Source organism: Streptopelia decaocto (assembly GCF_964273445.1).
Source record: "Streptopelia decaocto genome assembly, chromosome: 6".
Taxonomy (NCBI): Eukaryota; Metazoa; Chordata; class Aves; order Columbiformes; family Columbidae; genus Streptopelia; species Streptopelia decaocto.
In genome coordinates, this window is record NC_138660.1 from 46,570,170 (window position 1) to 46,589,871 (window position 19,702).

Here is a 19,702-nt window from a genome sequence, read left to right on the forward strand (position 1 = left end):
CATCACCAGTAAAACTCTCTGGTAACTGTTCCTTGAAATATACATATTCTGTAATTTTCTGAACCCAGCTTCCCTGTACATATTTGTATTAAATGGGCCTTTGATTTAAATGAAATGTAAAAAAGCTCTTGGAAACAAGTATTGGAACCCAACACCACCTTCCTCCTTCTTATGGCATCCGAACATTGCATTAAATAGTTATGATGCTTCTCCTAGTTCTTCTCTGGCCTATTGGCGTTTAGTTGCTGCATAGTAGAAAGGCTGTAGCTGTGGGGGGAGCATGGGGAGGACAAGTATGTCCATTCTGAATGGTCTCAAGCCTTGTGGCTAGATGTTCTTCAGGAAGACAAGAAATTCACATCTAATCTCTTGCTCTAGTCCATGAGGTCTTCTGGGAGATCTCCGCGTACAGAAAAGCACTTGGTTCTGTAGATAGCATGGTTTTGGCTTGGAAGGTTTTTTCTGGGATTTTTTATGGTGTATTTTTTGGAAGTAATGAATTTGTAAACCAAATAGAGTGTTCCAGACTGTGAATCCCAAATTAACATAATTGGAAAATTGGGTTCCCTTTTCCCAAGGTTTTTATAAAGGAGCGTATTTGCTTTATTCAGGTCAGATATTTAAGTGGTGCAGTCTTTGGCATTTAGAGGTTTGGGTTTCTTTGTTTAAGTCCCCATCATCTTCATTCTGGATGAGAAAAATATACTGCAAAGAAACTTTCGTCAGATGCCGTTAGTGCATACATGGGCCTATTTTTTTAAGGGATCAGTATTTTGCCGACTTCCCTAAGTTTGGTCTCTTGATAACATAGATGATGTAGTTGAGTAAGTTGAACTTTCAGGCTATGAATCGCTAGAGAACATTATACAGTTTTGCCAGGTTAGGAAGCATAGTAGCAGGTTACAGCATCTTTTCATAAGTGCTATATTTACTAGGGATACAATTAAATTCTTGTTTAGCATCATTACTGCGCTGTTATTAACATAATCTAAATAAAGGATAGTAATGGATTCATTGGTTTTAATGTGTGTTTGGTGCACTATGCCTTACAAAAAAAATAATTTAAAAATCCCCCAGGGTTACAGATGGAAATTAAGATACAAGAAATAACTTATACTTGTCAAAAAAGGGTGCTTTTGCACACATGTGCTGTTTTCTTAAGGTATGTTAGCAATGACCTTTACATTTGGCTTAGTGTAGCCTTTATCCATTTCTAATAATCCTGTGAAGATTTGTGGTGTACAGTACCAGGCCTAATTTTAAAACAAAGCCAGCGTGTTTCTTTCTGAGTGCTGCTAAGTATGAATATTTAGTATTGTTAAATTTTTACTTGATTCTGTGTACCAGTTATCATCGTAAGTGCATTGCTGCCTTTTCATTCTACTGGCACATTGAAACATTACTTTAACATTCTCACCTTTCTTAATGTATAAACAACAATGTGGGATTTTTAACTATCTGTGGTCATGTATTGACTCTTTTTTTGTAGCAAATAGAATACTGTGGAACTTTTAGGGGTTTATTTTAACTCTTTTTTTAATAAAAGCTGATGATCACTTCTCTTGGAACTGTCAAAGAATTAAGTTGACTTTATGCTACTATAAAAATGGTTCAAGGAAGAAGAGAATCATGGACAAATACTTCAAACTTGTATTTCAGGTGTCATTTTGTGTGTGCTTATACATTTGTTTGTTTGTTTCAGCTGCAATTAAAACACGCAGTAACAATAGCTGAAGTGAATCAACTGAAGGAGAAAGTAAGTTTTCAAGGAATCTTATTCGGTGGTGGGTTTCTTTAAATTTTATTTCTACCTATGAATTTTACAAAGAAAAGGCTGAATGCAGAAGGCAGCAATTTGTTTGGTGCTTCAGGCTCTGTGTACTCTGCGTTACGCTAGACAGGCATTTCTAAGCTGAAGAGCTATGCTCAAATTTAAAAAACAAAACAAAACACACACACAAAAACCACCGCTGCCATGAAAAAAAGCAACCCCAAAATCCCCCTCTGCCATTATAGAATAAATGCTTCGATATTACTGGTTAGACTAGAACTGAACATAGTGAAGTACTGTATGAAGCAAGCTCCCTAACAAATGCAAGAGCATTTTATTTTCAATGGATGGAACTTGTATTAAATTAGAGCATAGATTTGGCACTTACAGGTAATGGTTTGTGGCTGACTTCCTCGTACCAGAAAGTTATTTCTTGTTACCTTGAGTCCCCTCTTTCCCTCCTCAAATTTCTGACCTGCTCTAGGGAAATAATTTTTTCCAGCTTTTCATTGGTGAGGATTGTTTCAGCACTTCATCCTTTTCCTGAGAAAGAGTTTCTTGTTCTTTTTGCTGCTTTTTCCACTGATGGAGGTCTGTGTGTGGCCTATTTCTGGAAGTATTTGTTGGACTTCTAAAAAAGCTTTGAAAATATTGGTGTTAGTACAACTTACTGCCCCATTTTTAATTCACGAAATACTTGATCCTTTCAAGTGTCTTTGTTCCATCAGCAGGTGATCTTAACTGGCTTAAAAAGCAGTGATTTCCTCAGTGTAAATGGTGTCCCCAAAGAAGGAGTCATGGACAAACTAAGTGGTATCCTGCCGGCTCACTTCTCCAACGCCTGGAGAACTTCACATGTTAACATTCCTTTTTATAATGCAGCTGCTGTCAAGCTGAAGGGGCCCCACCCCTTTCCTTTGTTGAAGGGTTGTTTGGCCTTTTATACGTTAGCCCCAGGAAAGCAAACCATGGGTATATCATAATTTATTAGGAAGACCAATGTCTTACAAACAACTCGTCTCATTAGCTTCATTGAACAAGCTGTTTGTAACAAAGTAGTAGGACTTGTACAGGCTTGTCTTGTACAGGTTAAAGATTCTGTATCCAGTTGCCTTCAAAGGTAACTGAAATAGCCCTCTCCAGTGGTATTAAGAAATGGTACAATCTTGAACAAGTCAACATAATCTAACAATAAAGGTCTTACTCGTTTTATCTCTTTAAAAATAAGCAATAGTATTGAGGAAGTAGTCAAAGACTCTTGGGTTCAAGTTCTAAACTTACTCTGATTAGCAAGGGTTGTAAGAGTGTATATGATTTCTTTAAAAGTTCAGTGTCTTCTTTTAATATTACTCTTAAGTATTTAATTTTTATTAGCTATTCTCTACTTAAACACGTATAAACAACTGTTTGTTTAATTTCATCTTTTAGTTTAGATTAATTTCTGAAGTATTAATCTTTTCAGTTAAAAATTGCTGAAGCGGAAAAAAACGAATGGAAACTGAGTCGAGCCCAACTTCAGCAAAACTTAGATGAAAGCAAAGAGAAAATTAAAAAGTTAGAGACCTACTGGTTGGAGGCACAGAGTTTATGCAAAACAGTAAATGAGCATCTTAAAGAAACTCAAGAACAATGTGATGCTCTTGAAAAGAAATACAGCAAGGCCAAGAAATTGGTTAAAGATTACCAACAAAAGTAAGTAATACCAGGTCGCTCTTTCTTGCTTGTATGTTTTGTACATTATGGGAAAAACTTACAACAATACCAAGGTTTAGAATTTGCTTAACACACTTTCTTTTAATTTGTCAGAGTTTAAGGAAGCAGTGGGCTATGCATGCTGAATTCTACATGCTTTAAATCACCACCTTCTGGAAAGGTTCTCCAAAAATGTTGATGCTGCTTTTGATTCTAAACTTAGGAAAAGTGATTCAATATTTCAGTAACAATTTTTTTAAAACAACTTAATTGAGAAACTGTGATGTGTCTGTTACTTTTGGAAGGACTACTTGAAATTTGGCACAAGGTATTTGGCAATATCTTTTGCTGTTTGTGAAAAATCCTCTTTACTGAGAAAAAATAAAGAGTTTGGGATCTGTATCCAGCTCATCCAAATGGCAATATGATAATACAGAACACAGCTGTTGCTTTTGGTAGTTACTGTAAATGTATAATTCTCTTGTCTCAAATTTCTCCACTTGCTACTTATTTTTAAAGGCAATTTGGATGATCTTTTGCTTTGTAGTCCGTATCCAGAAATGTTACTTTTCACAGCACATTTCTGTGCTGTTCAGTGAGCACTCTCTTTTTGCCTCTCCTCCCAAGCTTATCTGTGTGGAAGTTCAGAAGTACGTTAAGATGACTGCTGAAATGCTGGTGTCCATTTCTTCGCTGTTTAGCAAACTCCCATTACTACTCTGACTGTCCCTGAAGCTTCTGCATTTTGTGTAGATGTTCTACACTTATTTTCTGGTTTTGTATGTTATTCCATCTGACTTGCAGGAAAAAGCAGCTTTTGTTTCCTTCTTGTAATCATTGTTTCCCCCGCCATTGCAATTTCTGTAGGATGAATCAAGTAGAAACTTGAAATTCAATTTATTTTCCTACAAAGAATTCTACCATAGCTTTTGGAAGGAAATTACTGTGCAAGCATATGTATCTTTGGGAAGAGAGTAAGATGTAATGATGAGAGTCATGCGTATATTTCACACTTTAAATGTATATGCGACTGACTTGCTGCTTTTAAAGGAAGATGAATGGTTGTAGCTTTGTAGAAAAACTGTTGCAATACATCCTTTTTCACCCCAGAGTAAATTATAGTGTCATGTGTATTTTCTTTTGAAGATACTTGAAGCATACAAATGCATAGTTAATTTTGTGGCATTACAAGACTAATTAATCAGTTATACCTTACAGGCTGATTATTTTTTTTCAGTGTTTACTAACAGAATACTTTTTAGTAAATGCAACTGTGCATACTTGTATTTTATGTATTTTTCTACATTTTTATGTATTACTGCTACATATATGCTTATATATTTCTATCACCAGAGAAATAGAATTTATGAAGAAAGAAGAGGATCATTCAAGGCTACTTGAAGAGAGAGACCAGAAATATGCAGAACAGCTGAAAATATATCAGGAAAAAGTAAAGCAGTATTACATTTTTAAAGAAACTTCAGCATTCTCAGAGAGTTGTGTCTCACTTCTAAATTTTAATTCTTGCAGATTTCAGAACTCGAAAGTAAGTTAAAAGTATATGAGAGAATGCCACGTATGCTTGGAGGTGACAGCTTATTGGAAGGTGACTGTCAAAGTCCAGGCCAATATAATGAACAATCAAAGATAAGAGAAGAAAATGAAAAAGAAACAGAATCAATAGAAGAAAGACTAAGTTCTTTAGATACCTTAATTTCTGGTAAGTAGGTTGTGGCATTTTTCATTTGCATTTAACAAAAATTAGGAGGAGTTATATGTGGAGTATTGTTAAAAGATGTTACGTGTTTCCTATTTCCTGCTGACTGGGTAAATGTTTCACCTGAGCCAGTGTGGGTATTTTTTGTGTAGGTCCCCCTGACATTTTCAGTATTGCAGTAATGTATTTCTTACATGCTGTGGGAAGTGGGAGATAAATGGAGAGACATCAATCTTCACTGTTGCTCAGATTCTCTATTAATGAAACCAATAATGGGGCTAAAACACTGGGATACCTCAGTTAATCCCATTGGTTTTAAGCTATGATTTACACCAAAACTCGGTATGGTTTTTTTGTCTTGTGATTTTGTGCCCAGAATGCTATAAAATATCAGATCTTGTTTCAAATGAGATGCATATTAAAAAAAAAGAAAAAAAAATTGCAATTGTAATTAAAAATATTTGGTAGGTGCTTATGTACTTTGTAAAGAGTTTCTGTCTTAAAGAACAAGGATAGGAAAGTACATTTTAGGCACAAATTCTTGTCTGTTTGAGAAGGAAATTTGTTTTTCAAGCCATAATACAATTATGTCCTGATGGATATTTTTTTTTTAATTGAAGAAATTGGGTAGAAATACATTTAAAATTAATTAGGAAATGCTATAATAATATGTTAAAATATTGTAGTGTTATGTAGAATGGTATTTTCATATATTAATTATTAACAGGTAGAATAATTCTGATTTATCTTCTGAATATTTTTCTGGACAGTGGGCTGGTGAACTTGCTTACCAGGTTGTGATCTGTTTTTTTTAAAGTAGTACATATTTATTGCAGATTTTGATGCTTTTGTTGGGGATACACCCAGATTAGACACCAGTGCTCACAAAGCAAAAGCTCAGCTTGCTTTGAAAGTGAAACGCCAGCCACCTTCTCGATCAAAGCTGAAAGAATCTCTTGGGGCTGGACAACAGGCTGCAAATCTACAGGTACCAATATTAGTAGATAAGTATGCATTCAGGAGCCTGACTGTATGTTCAGTTTTATCTATGTTTGCAATTGTAAGTGTTGTACATGCTTCATTTAGACTGTGCCAAAGCATCATATTTTTATGCTTTATCAAGTGAAAAACCCTATTTGGGTTGATATCACATGTGACCTCTGACATGTTCTTTGTGTCACAGTTAATTTGAAGTTAGCAAAGAAGTGTGCAGGCTTGTTGTAATTGTACTTCTACTTGCTGAAAGATTTTGATATAGCAACAGTGGTATGTTGTGAAACAAGTTAGTTACCAAATTTCTTCAAAAACGAAACAGTTCTGAAATGCTTCATTATTCCATAAGTGATCATTTAAGTCCATTAAAAAGTATACCAGTAAAATATTGTAACATGTTTCTGGAAAACAGTTGAAGAATTAAGGTGTACATAGTTGGTAAATGAGACTGACCTACTTCAGTTAGACAGACAGGTGTTTGCATTGATTTGGAATGGCTCAGATGTAACAGGATGTTTCTTACTCAGCCAGAGAAAGATGGTTTGGGATGCGCAGAAACATCCGTATATAGGGGTGGATAAAGGAAAGCCTACAAAATCAGCTTAATGTGGTTTAGATGGTATCTACAAGTGATCAAATTAAAATGTTCTGAACCGAGGAAGTTTGTGTGTAGAATAGTACATCTCGAGAGATCAGATGGTAAATTATTATCTGTCATGCTTATTCTAAAATAACTTTTGAATTTATTGAAGGATGAGGATTCAGAAGACACTATTCTCAACAGAGAACCTTCCGCTGTGTACCTAACCAAGGCCTTAGAAACAAGCGAAAAAATAACTCTCCCACGCCTGGACAACATAGATCAAAAGAGCGAAAAGCCTGAACAAACAGAAAACATAGAAAGTCCGCTAGAATCAAGTCCTTCTGCTTCCACGCACTCTTCTCCAGTACACAAACCAAGCAATGAAAATAGCACAACCACCACTCATTCACCTCCTCCTGAAGAGATGGCTCTAAATTCTCCTCAAGGGTATCCCAAGAATGTCAAGCAAAGAGAAGCAAAGGGGAAAGGGAAAGAGGCCAAGGGTAAGACTTAAGGGGGTTATTATTCTTTTAATCCTTCGGGGTTAAAGTATTATAAATTTTAGATATAAATTAATATTGAACAATAAACTACTTTTAGGGAAAATGTTATACTACAAAACTAATTACCTGTTCTAAAACCACTTGTTAACTCTTCAGGAAAGTTTGAAGTTAACAAAAACGTATGCAAGTTCGTTATATGCTATTTTTACTTACTGAAATATTTTGAAACAACAGTAGTATGATCTGAAATAGGCTTGTCTATCTTTTAATTCCTTCATCTCCAACAAATTAGTCACCAATTTTCTACAAAACTCAAGATTTTAAAAATAATTTATAGCACCAAGAATCTAAAAGGTGCGTGCAGAATAAATGCAGTTTCAATTAAACAGTTACAGAAAGGAATAGTTCTAAGTCAGTTTGGAAAAAGCTCAAATGTAAAAATCTAGAGAGTCTAAATGGTGTCTTGACATAAGCTAGAGAGGAGCAGAGTCATTGACTGTGGATAATCAGTAAAGGTCCTAACATATTTCTGCAAAACACTTGCCTTTTAAGTGGCAACGTAACTTTGTAGAGTAACAATTTCCTGATTTTCCTGATTCCCAGAAAAATTCAGTGATGGTTTTGTGCTTCCAGACTTTATCCAGGTGTTTAAACAAGATACAGATTCTGCATGTTATGGGAATTATTCATCTTGCCCTCTTAGGATATTTCTCACTAGGATAAGGTTAAAGGTATTATAATTAGCCTAGTCACTACTAATCATTTTTGATATAAATATTTGTCTTGTTTTCTTATGAATAATTGAAAAAGGAATCAGATAAAAATATTACAAATGCTTGGTATTTCTTTTAGTCAGCTGGCACAATATATAAAGGCAGGTTATTCTTGCTGTCTTTTCTATACAAGTCAGACAAAACCTTTCTTTTAATACCCTGAAAACAGGATTTGTTTTGTGCTCTCCTCATTCAATGTGTTTCTATAAAGTCTTAAAAATAGTCTCTACTTCCGCTTGTTTAGTTTGTTTTATTTGAAAAAAAAAATTATCAAAACATGTACCTAATATATAAGTGATTTTACATTCTTTTCTACATTTTTTTGGTGATGGCTGAAGCATTGCAAGCATGTTTTGAAATTGGCCGTCACTGGAAAAGCTAATTAATGCAGTACATCAAAGATGAGGATTAGTATTGAAGACTCACTCTTTGTAGGCAAAATGACATTAAATGCTACTTTCTGCTGGATTGTTGCTTTCTAACTTTATTTAAATGTCTAACTATTATTTCATTGACATAATCTTTTCTATCACCTTCCCATCCATTCATGAATCAGTCTGTATTTTAACCTATTTTACTGCATTTTAGAAATTACCTCATCTCTGGAGAGAGAGGTGGAAACAAATGTCAATATTAAAATTAATTCTTCTTGTTTTGTATTTAAGTTGACAGAAAATATAACCAGTTTAACTGGTAGTTATAATTTATTGGAGGTTAAATTTTTAGAAAGAGTGGTTATCTAATTAGATAAAGTTCTGATGTTGATGAGCAACTACTTATCAGATATGTCAAAAAAAAAAAAGGGGGGGACAGGGAGAAACCTCTGACTATTCAACATGTAAACTTTGAGATAACCATTATATATTTCAGGAAGGATTATTAGGTGATGGGGTGGTGGAAAGCTGTCCTCAGTTTTGTGTAGTAAACGTGATGTTCTGTTTTTTATGATCCTTGAAGGCATCTGTGTACATTACTTCATGTCAGGAGTTGTCTTGAAGGTAGAGTTAAAACCTACTTTTTCTTACAAAAAAGCAGGCTTCATCTCTTTCATAGGCAGCTTAGTTATGAAACACCTGATTTGCAATATGAAACATATTTCAATTATTAAGAAAAATAATCTAGTAGCCTGAGAATTTGAAAGGAAGTATGTTCAGGACTTGCAGTGATCTGTCTCAATCCATGGGAAGAGGTAGGATGATGCTTAAGTTTGTCACTTAATTTCACATAATAATTGAGCAGTTGGAATTGAACATGCTCCCTCTGGTGAAAAATTATATCCTGGGAGGTTGTATTTCAGTTTTGAAAATACGACAGTTTTGGAGGAGTTTCAAAGTCCCAATTATTTCTTTAGAATAGTCACAGTTTGTACACTGTTTCCAAGAAACTCAGCTTGTTAGCTTTGTCCGCTCTCCAGGTGCGGGCTGTCGTGTTGGTCAGGCACACCTCCTGGAGCCAGCAGCTTGCCTGTGTAGCCTGTGTTCCAAGCTGCTAGCCTGGACTAGCTACTGAACCAGGGAAAATACAAAAGAAACATCTTATAATACTTCAAGTGTAATAAATTATTATTAAAAGATGTACTTGCTCAACTGTTGCTTTAAAACTGAGTTTTTCATACATCTTATACTGGTTGTCTAGTTCTTGTATTTTGAAGTTGACATTTTGCAAAAGGAAGAGGTACTTCATTCTAAGCCCATCTTAAACTATCTTCTATTTGTAACTCATTGGAGCAAAATACTCTAAGTTTTCTCTTTCTGTAGACAGTACAGAATTACTGTTTATCAAAAGCAATATTTTTGATCAGTCACAAGAAACTGTTGTGTTGCCACTTTTCAATGGTACAGCACAGCCAGAATGATGGGAAAGGCCAACTTACATTGATATGGCTGTAGTATTTCCAGGTAGTATCTGCATGTGTGAATATGAATTTTAACACTGTTACTCAGGTTTTAGTATCTTATTAGAAGCATCATCATTAAGTACTTGAAACTTGCAAGTGTTTTTAGAATAATGTTTTTATTTTTCATTCTTCTATGAAAAACAGAAGAAAAGAAAAATGAAGACAAGACAGCAGAAACAAATGAAGGAACATCATCAGGGAAGTCCAAAAGGAGATTTCCAGATTTTGGGTAACGTTTTACTTGTATTCATTTGGAAGTAAATAGTTTTCAGTGTTACTTTTGGGAAATATAATGTTCTCTAAATAAAAAAAAAAAAAGTGGAGGAAATCCAGTAATGCTACTTCACAGCAACGCCCCTGGACAGAATCTTCTTCATCTTGAATTTGTAATGTTGCATTCATGTTTCTACCACATTTGATTTAATTTATCTGTACCCTTTTTCCCCTCAAATAATTTATTGGAATTCTTCAGTTCTTATCTGAATACACAATTTCGCTATGAATTAAAGTGCAAATCCATGCATAGTTTTATGACAAAATACTGTTGGAGCCTAGACTCTAATGTTACATCCTGCTGGCATTGCAGTCTGAAATAGATACCCGTCTTGCCTTAATTCTTTCCACAGTAGAGGTGTCGTCCCATCAGGTTTGGTGGGCGGCAGTGATGAGCAGATTTCTGAATTTCATTTAGAAGAGGGAATTGCGAACAGGGGTGAAACAAAAGTGCAGGCTGCATGTTGTTTGGAAATGCAGGGTGGTAACTGAACTCTGGGGATTTGGGAGAGGAGTTGCTCCTTTTTGCAATAGGTCTTGCTCCTTTGGAGCCAGGTGTAAAGCTTGTTGAAGCAGCTAACATCGAGTGCTCAGACTGGTACCACAACAAATAAATCATAATATATAACATTAAAATGAGAACTTACTTCACACACGGAGGTTGTAGTTAGTGACTTAGTTCAAGTCACTCTGTATTGCATATGAACATTCATATAGAAAGAAAACTGTGTTCTTCTTCTTGGTTGTATGCACTATATGTTAAGTTTCTTTAGACATTTTCTGTGTTTGTTTTGATTATATGTGGCCTTTAGAGGTATCTTCATAATTCTGCAATGGTTCTTCAATAAAATATGAATGACAGTACTTCTTTAATTGCATGCATAATCTGCTCTGTGTAACAATGTTAATGTGGGGGTTTGTAACTGCTTAAGTCAATGTTGCATTGTGTAGATGTTGCCGATTAAAAAAGAAGTTGCGCTGTGTAAATGTAAACGCTTAATGAAAATTGGTTTTTTTTCACTTCAGTGGATTACGGAAATCTGGGGGCAAGGGAAAGAAACAAGAAAAAGAAAATCTAAGAGGTTCTCTGGATAGCAGGTACTTGTTTTGTTTAATACGTGTATGCTGCATCCCTAAAATTTTTAATCTAAGAATCTCTTTAAAGATATCACAGAATCGCTGTTTGACCTTAAAGTACATTCAGGTATAACAGTGGCAAAATTCTGTGAAGATTAATGTAATGATGTGGAGATGAACTAGTAATCTCATGAAGTAAGAAAAATACATAGAATAGTGTAGAGGAAAGAGTAAAGCAGGGTTACATTTTTAAGTGGCTCATAAGATTAACATGCTGTACCCTATCTTAAAAATAAAAGTATATTTTGCTTAGGAAGATGAATGTTGAGTAAATTAAGTTAGCAAATTATTTGATATTGTTAAATTGTTATGTGAAATACTGTAAAAGCTCTTAAATTTGTGTTGTTCAATAACTTGAATGATTTTTCATGGATATTTAAAGGCAAGTATTAGTTTTAATTTTAAATATCAAGTGTGCTGTGAAATGGGTAAAAATGAGTGGTGTGTGTTTTGACTTTGTTGGGGGGGCGCTGTTTATGGGGCAGGGTGGGGTTTTTTGCTGTTCTTGTTTAAATACAATTTAATCTATTTATTTCAGAGGTTCCCGAGAACTGTTGGAGGACTCTGGCAACAATCTATCTGCATCAGATTCAGATTCCCCTGTTCCTACTTGCATGCCTTTCTCTTGGTTTGGAGACAGCCACAAAGAGCCTCAGATTTCTAGTAGCAGCCTGCACGTTATTCAGAGTGGGCAGGACAGTTCTGAACATGGTCAAGAGAAGAATAGAAGCAAGGTAAAGATGACTGATTTGTGCTTTGAATATTTAAGCGTTGTGTCTTGGTAAAGTAAAACATCAGTGTGAGTGTTCCCATTGCCTCTTGTTCAGTTGAAGCATCAGTGGAGGCTATTCAGTCTGAAGCAGCATCTAAGGAACAATCACAGAGTATGTTTTTTCACTGGTTTATAATGGTAAAAGTAGCACTGGATTTAGGACAGTATAGTTTTAAAAGCCAGATTTGTTTCGCTGTCTAATACTTGGAGGAAGTGTACATAAATAGAGGTCAGCTTCCCAGGCAGCTGGCCAACCAGTTCTTAATATACTGGTACGTAGGGGTGGATGAATATAGTGTCCTTGTTTTCATAAACTAATTTAGTATTGAAACCCAAGAGACACATCTGCAGAACACTCTCTCCACTAGGAAACTGCTTCTGAGTAACTGATAATGTTCTAATAATTTAAAGCCTTTTAACCAGATTTTAAGAGTGAGGTTACAGGTGTGTAACCATAAAGTTCTCATATTTACGGTTTAAACTATTAGAAAGAAATGGCTGTAAGAAGTAAAAAGTTTAATGTGTCCACTGTCTAAATATTTTGTTAAAACCTATTTCAGTGTGAGACTGTTACTAACAGTCTTATTAAATTACCTTCACTCTTGTTCCCTTTGGATTTTGTCAGGTTCAAAATTGTAGCTAGTGGAGTAACCTCATAAGCTAGGTTTATTCTTGAGTTTCACACTTTTTCTTCACTTTGGTTGTTTAAAATGTCTTTTCACTTTTCCATTTTCCTCTGTGTTATTATTTTAGAGAGAAATGAGTTACAAATCTAGAATAAAAATTTGCTGGGTTGTAGTCCATGAAGTCACTGATATTTTGCATAGATGGCAGATAACAAGAAGTTGGCTTTCCATGTTTCCAGATGCTGATTGCACTAAAATGCTGTTATAATACTTTTTTTTTTCTTCTGTTTTCTTAGTGTGAATTTACATTCCCTGTGACACAGCAGTAAGCTGTCTGCATACATAGTTTGTAAAAAATAGAGAGTGGTTTTAGAACCATACAATATGTTACTGTAACACAGGAACTTGAGAAGAGTTTTTTAATCTCTGAAGTATTATAGAATGACACTTTAGAGAACGCTGTCCAGTGTGTGTGAGTCTTGTTTATTTACACCTCCTGCATTGCTTGCTTCTCTGGAAGCATGTAGTGGCCAAAGAATGTTTCTGTAAATAACCCCAGGATCTTGAGACTACAAGATCTATGTTGAAGGGGGTAGGCAGACACTTTGGTACAATTTTTGGCTAAATAGGAGTGCATGGTTGATCTCTAAATAGGCTGCAGCAAAGCTATCAAGAGATGGTTTCCATATAGATAAATATTCTGTGGTTCAGCTTTCAAAATCATTGGTTCAGAAGAACCCACTGGTCCCCTCTTCACTCTTCCTTTCTGTCTGATTCAAATATTTTTTCTGAGTATAGTATATTGTTCCACTGCTGCATTTCTGTTATAAGCACCTCTAATGTGCTTAAGCACCCCTTAATGTGTTTATATGGACAATCTTTTTGGCAATTAAAAAGGTATCAGTCTTACCAGATTGATCACTCTCTTCCTTTCCACATTGCCCTGAAATAATAGCCTTTTCTTCTCATCATTGTATACTTTAAGTTGATAATCCAGCTGTTTCCTTGCATATTGTTTTATTTTTTGTTTCCTTCTCATGCTCCAGTATGTAATTGCTGCTTCCCGCTCTTTTCCTTATTTCCAGTTGCAAAGAACACACAAGTCTTCAGCCATATTCCTGCTTTGTAAAATGGTAGAAAGTTGACCCTGTTAAAGAATGGATTCTCATGCATTAAATGATCCTAAAATCATACTCAGCCTCCCCGAAGTCAGGCTATTTTTACTTTGCAGCATTTGGGGTCTTTTATAAAGAAGGTAGCTATTGCTCGGAATGGCTCTTTGTGGATCTTAACCTGCAGTTGATCATTAAGCCTGCGTTACAGTAACAAGGTTTTGGCTGATAAACCTTGCTGTGAAAAGACATTAAAACTGAGAAAGAAATGTGCTTGACCACTCAGCAGTGAGTCTTGTTACTTAAGCAAAATAACAGCAGGTTCAAAATCACCCTCCCGGAATTTAAGGAAAGAACCATCCTTTTTGCTGATGTGCAGTCCATAATATTTCTTGCTTTTATGTCTGTAGTATCCCATATCATCAGGTTGAAAGCATTTCTTAAAGGGCAGGTTAAAAGTAGAAACCCTAAAATAAGAACTTTGTCATGTAAAAATCTCTAACTGTTCTATTGAGTCTTTCACACTGTGTATAATTTTTGTAGTTGTGTTTTAATATTGATGGTGTAAGGAATGTAATTATATTTAACTTTTTTTTTTCTTTCTGCAAAATTCGCCTCTTCAAGTTACTTAAAATGATACTGAAATTAGTCTTAAACTTATAATTTGGCAAAGTAATGAATTAACTTCTTTTTGCTGGTGAAAAATGGGAACACAAAAACTAAAATATTGTAATCTGAATGTTTGCAGTCTGCTTAACCTTACACAGTTCTTAAATTAGTCCCTTTATATAATCAGCCCTTTGAATTAGTCCCATTCTCTGATACAATACAAACACATACATACTGTTCATATTTATTATTTTTCCAGGGTGTTATTTAGCTTCTGTAGACTTGTATGCAGTGTTTCATTTTTGGTACAAAGAACACTGTGGTGTAAACTGTTTATATCCAAGTATCTTAAACCTTAGGAAGCATCCCCATAAAACCTTTTCTATCCAAATTGTGTGTTCTTCAATAACAAAAAAATCTTTGCAACTGGCTCTAAATCCTTAAAAGGAAATTACTACTACTTTAAACGAAATAGGAGCAGGGGAAGGAGAAAACGTTACAGCTGGTGCTGAGATGCTTTACTTCTAGCTATGTTTTCTTCATATTTTTTCTAAGGTCTTATTAAATATTTTTCTCAATAACCTGTCCTTTTTTTTTTTTTTTTTTGGTACAATTTTGTTTCTTAATTGTTCTCACTTATTCTGCAAAGGTAGGAGAAGTGAACTTAGGCTGACTAAAAGAAAAGCTCCTAAGTTAATTTTCAGGTTGGGTGGAAATCAGATTTGAGAACAGGTTGACGGACAAAGTAGTCTGCTGTTTCTGGTAATACTTTTTACATCTAAAAGATTGAACAAGTCCCTGAAATGAAATTAATCAAAAGATCTACATGTTAAATAGCGTACCATTTTTCAGTTGTGCGCAGTACTACACGCTTCGAAGAGGTAGCAGGAAAACTCAACTTGTGGTTTGGTTTTTGTGGGTTTTTTGTTGTTGTTGTTGTGGGGTTTTTTTTGGGGGGGGGGTGGGGCAGGCATTTTGTTGGTTGTCTTGGTTTTATTTTGTGTTTTGTGTTTGTGGGTTGGTTTTTGTTTGTTTGTTTGTGGGTGTGTGTTTTGTTTTTGCTGTTTGGTTTTGTTGCTTTTTGTTGTTGGTTTTTTTTGAGACTAGAAATGTACATCAGTAATTTAGGGTGAAAGGGAGTGCAAAGTTCAAGTATCCACCCCCAAAACAAAAACAGAATAATTTAGAAAATTTAGAGTTCAGGTTAAACTGAAATCAGAACAAAAATACAGAAGTGCTCAATGAAGACAACTGCAAAAACATAGTTCTCTTATAGGGGCATAAGTTACTGGAGAAAAATCTCTTTAATGTCAGGTTAATTTAGGATCTCAGATTATTTATACATATATATGATATGGCATCCTTACAAAGTATAGTTAGTTGATTGGAGACTTAAAGAAAATAATGGTAAATAATTGCTTACTGTTTGTAGGCAACAGGGTAGTGCTGAGAAATAAATTTTGGAAAGACAACAGTGGGAGGCATGCTTTTGACAGAATTATTTTTCACTCACTAAAGAAAAATAACATAGAGGTCAGGATCTTTGTTGGATCTGGAGGTAATCAAATTTGGAAGTATTGTGGGAAACACATTAGTTGAAGCATTTTCTTACCAAACCTGCTGTGAAGTTCTCAGTTTTGGCATCTGGATTTTTTCACAGTCTTCAGCTTGAGGCACAGGCTGCTCAGATAGCCGGCCTGAGGTTGTACAAGTCCTGGCTGCTGCATAAGTTTGAACTGAGATCCTGCTGCTTTTAGATGCTAAGGCAGGAGTACAGATCCAAAAGCTTCTTTTAAATGCAAACTAAGTGTAATAACTGAATGTAAACAGTAAATGCTATTAAGATTTTACATTATTTCAATATGACAGTTCTTACACTAGTTGTATTTCTAACCTGATTTTTACTTTGTTACCTAATTGTTGTGTTTTTAAAAAATTAATAGTACTTAATTTGTTAAAAGAATACATTTGTCAAAATCTTTTATTTCAGAAGAATCTGCCATTTTTAAAATAATTCAGGCTGTCAAACTGCGTAATTACTGTAGATTTACAGTGTTAAACCATTTTTAAAAGACATCTGAGTGGTTGTTTAACTTCTAAATTTTTTATTATAGTGTTTTTACAATATTTAGTACTTCAACTATAAGATTTTGACATAGTTTTATACAGTTCATTTATTATAAAAATTCTTCTAAAGGTATCTTACATCTATGCGGTATTTTTCATATCAAGGTAAATTTCAGATGACATGATTGTGCGCCTCAAAAAGGAGCCACCTCAAAATTGAATCACAGAATAGTTTGGGTTGGAAAGGACCTTCAAAGGTCATCTGGTCCAACCCCCCTGCAATGGGCAGGGACATCTTCAACCAGATCAGGTTGCTCATTGACCCGTCCAGCCTGACCATGAGTATCTCCAGCTGTTAAAGGAAGCTGTTAAAATGAACAGAAATACAATACAGTATAATAAATCAGATTATAAAGTTTTAGGAAGGCTTGTCCTTAGACAAGCTCTACATTCTCTGTTCGTGATCTAATTTAAACCCTGATCTGCAAACTGCTGAAAGCTTCTAGCTACTCCAATTCTCAATGTACATCAACAAAGCCTATTTGTTCTACTACAGTGGTTTGGTAGTGGGCAGCTATGAAGTGTAAGCCTAGTTCTCCTGTTCAGAAACTTTTTGCATTTTGGGGGCACTTTGGTGCCATGGGAACCTTAATGACCATAAACAATTAGGACTTTGATTTTTATCTCGCCAACAGAACAGCACCTTCTGAAGCATGTTCATAGTGCTTGTGTAGGTTTCAGTTGAATACAGACTCAGCATGAATAATCTGCCAAACTGAATCGTAAATTGCTTCTCCCCGAGTGTGGTGTGCCTGCTGAAAGAGTAATCGCATGTATTTTCTTACGTACTTTAACACAATTTCAGGTCATGACTGATTCTCCACACAACGTGCTCTTATTGGAGGTATTGCTTTAAATTTGTTATGGTGGTTTTGAATTCAGAAGTTTAACAAAAACAAGTCAGATGCTTGATGTAGTGAGTGCATTTCATATGTGATCTAAAGATAACTGAGTCATAGTATTTTTTTTACCAAAATTGAAAATTACTAGAATGTCACCTTATGACCTGCTTTTCCAAGGAGTGAGTTAATAAAACGTTATTTCCACTTGTTTGCAGAGTAGAATTGTCATAGATGATACATACCATAGCAAGCCAAGTTGTGAACTTTCAGGGTTAGTGACAGAACCAAATCTGTCAGGTCGTTCACACACTTTAACCTTCTCTTCAAATGAGGTGAGTTTCAAAGTGTGTATATGTGTCTTGTTAATGTTGTTGTTCACACTAGAGCATGTTTAATAGAAACAGATTTGTGTAATGTGAAACTAGACCGCTATTTCCATATTTTCATGTTGAAGAGCATTGTAAAGATTCCTAAGCTTTAACTGAACTAAGGACATGGACTAACAGATGCCATGTTAGCCTTTGTGTTCTGATCTTAGTTATATCATAAAAAATTGAATGAACTCTCTCTGATCAAATTGCAGTTTTAAATTGTATATACAACACCTTTCTGCTCCAGTAATTCAAAGCAACTTCCTGGGTGAATGAAAACTGCAGCATTTTTGATCTTACCTTCACATCAGTGTAGGTTTGTCTTACCATGAAATTTCATCTAAATTAAAAACAAACAAAAAAGAAACAACAACAAAAATACACACAAAAAAAATGAACCAGAGCCCAAAACAATGCAGAATGAAGTGGTTCTGATATATAGGTAGAAACTTAGATACCTGCAAGTCCATGTTCATTCCCCTGGAAAACTAACTCCTTTGCCTGCTAGTGGAACCTGAAGTCCACACTTCGGTAACATTCTGAGATACTGCCTCATTTGGTGTTTGACTGATGGATGTCTTGATAAATGGAATCCTTTAGAGACTGGAGTCATCATTAACAGCTGAACACAGTCATCTTTCAGATGCAGGTTAGAGGACTAACCAAACTGATAGTGATAAGGTTTGAAGAAAATATTAAATGGTGGCTTATGAATGTAGGAGTTCTTTAGATATTTTAAACCAGACTTTGGTGAAAATCTTAAAATATTCCAGTAATATGTAGAAGGTCAGAACAGTCTTAAAACTATGCTATAAGTCACTAACAAAAATCTGAGATGTCAAAAATCATCTAACTAGTTTACAGGTTTCAGTAGTGGATTAATTTCTTGTGGGTTTTTATCAGTGATGACAGTCATTGGTCTAAGGGAAACCAGAGGAACTCTAGTTAGTATGTGCTCCCTGCAGTTTTTTAAATTTACTGGTTCATGAACACAGTGTTTCTAAAACTTTCAAGCAGTATATATCTCGTAAGATTTTAGTGAGGCTAAATCTCTTTTTGAAGATTGTTCTTTGGTCAGCGTTACAGCTTTCAGTAAACTGCTGGTTATAAAACTTGGAGAAATGTTGTCTATTATGACCTGTGCATGTGTACAGTGATGATTCTGGTGTATTCCTTAGTTCATATATTGCTTATGCATGTGAACAATGAGAGTTGTTTTGTACCTCTTCAGTAATTATATTGGTTACCAGGGTCTGTTCTGAGAATAATGATAAACTCTGAGCTGTTTTCTCTTCTGGAAAGGCTGTGTGTGTGTGTGAAGAAAAATAGGTAGTTCTATTCTTGGGGTTTGTTTAATTAATAGTATAATACATTGTGATCTAGAAAAAAAAAAGTAACTGATCTTGTAGCAATTTTTGATATTTCAAATCCTTAACTTAAGCTCTTCACAAATATGATTTCGATCAGGTGCTTCTTGTTTGGATGTGTTCAGAAAAATCCAGCAGATACCATGCTAGCCAGTGTGACAAGCCCTACTTTCAGAGGAACGGGCTACTGCATGCTGCCCTGCAAATCCTGAGTTGTTAGAAGACTAGAGATGGAAACACCTCTTAGAAGCCCAGGCGGGAGCAGCACTGCAGGGTCTGCCTGTGCTGGGTGGGTTCTCAGGCACTTTGGGGAAGCGATGACTGCTGAGAGCTGGGTTGGTGGCAGCCAGCTGGTTAGAGCACAGGCAGCTGTGCTCGCAGCAGGTTAGCGAGCTCGCTGCTAATCCCTCCTACCCTGGTAAAGCTTTTAATATGCTCAATGGTGTGAAGGCATTTTTTTTTCTTGGGTTTTGTATTTTTGTCTTTAGAACCTTCAGTATTTCTGGACTTGCTTTCTGAGTCACCTGTGTGTTTTCT

The 19,702-nt window shown here is 35.3% G+C and overlaps 1 protein-coding gene across 3 annotated transcripts in view; it reads left to right on the forward strand.

Moving 5' to 3' along the window:
• The window catches only part of LOC309441665 (neurabin-1-like), a 42,606-nt gene that overhangs the window by 17,161 nt on the left and 5,743 nt on the right, over positions 1-19,702 (forward strand). For 2 of the 3 annotated variants that reach the window (XM_082056582.1, XM_082056581.1), the window contains exons 8-17: positions 1,703-1,756; positions 3,234-3,463; positions 4,817-4,913; positions 4,994-5,183; positions 6,017-6,168; positions 6,926-7,259; positions 10,074-10,158; positions 11,229-11,300; positions 11,878-12,073; positions 17,643-17,759. In XM_082056582.1, coding sequence (XP_081912708.1) covers positions 1,703-1,756; positions 3,234-3,463; positions 4,817-4,913; positions 4,994-5,183; positions 6,017-6,168; positions 6,926-7,259; positions 10,074-10,158; positions 11,229-11,300; positions 11,878-12,073; positions 17,643-17,759 — 1,527 coding nt within the window. The remainder of the gene's footprint in view (positions 1-1,702; positions 1,757-3,233; positions 3,464-4,816; positions 4,914-4,993; positions 5,184-6,016; positions 6,169-6,925; positions 7,260-10,073; positions 10,159-11,228; positions 11,301-11,877; positions 12,074-17,642; positions 17,760-19,702) is intronic. The other variant, XM_082056583.1, reaches the window with a different exon arrangement.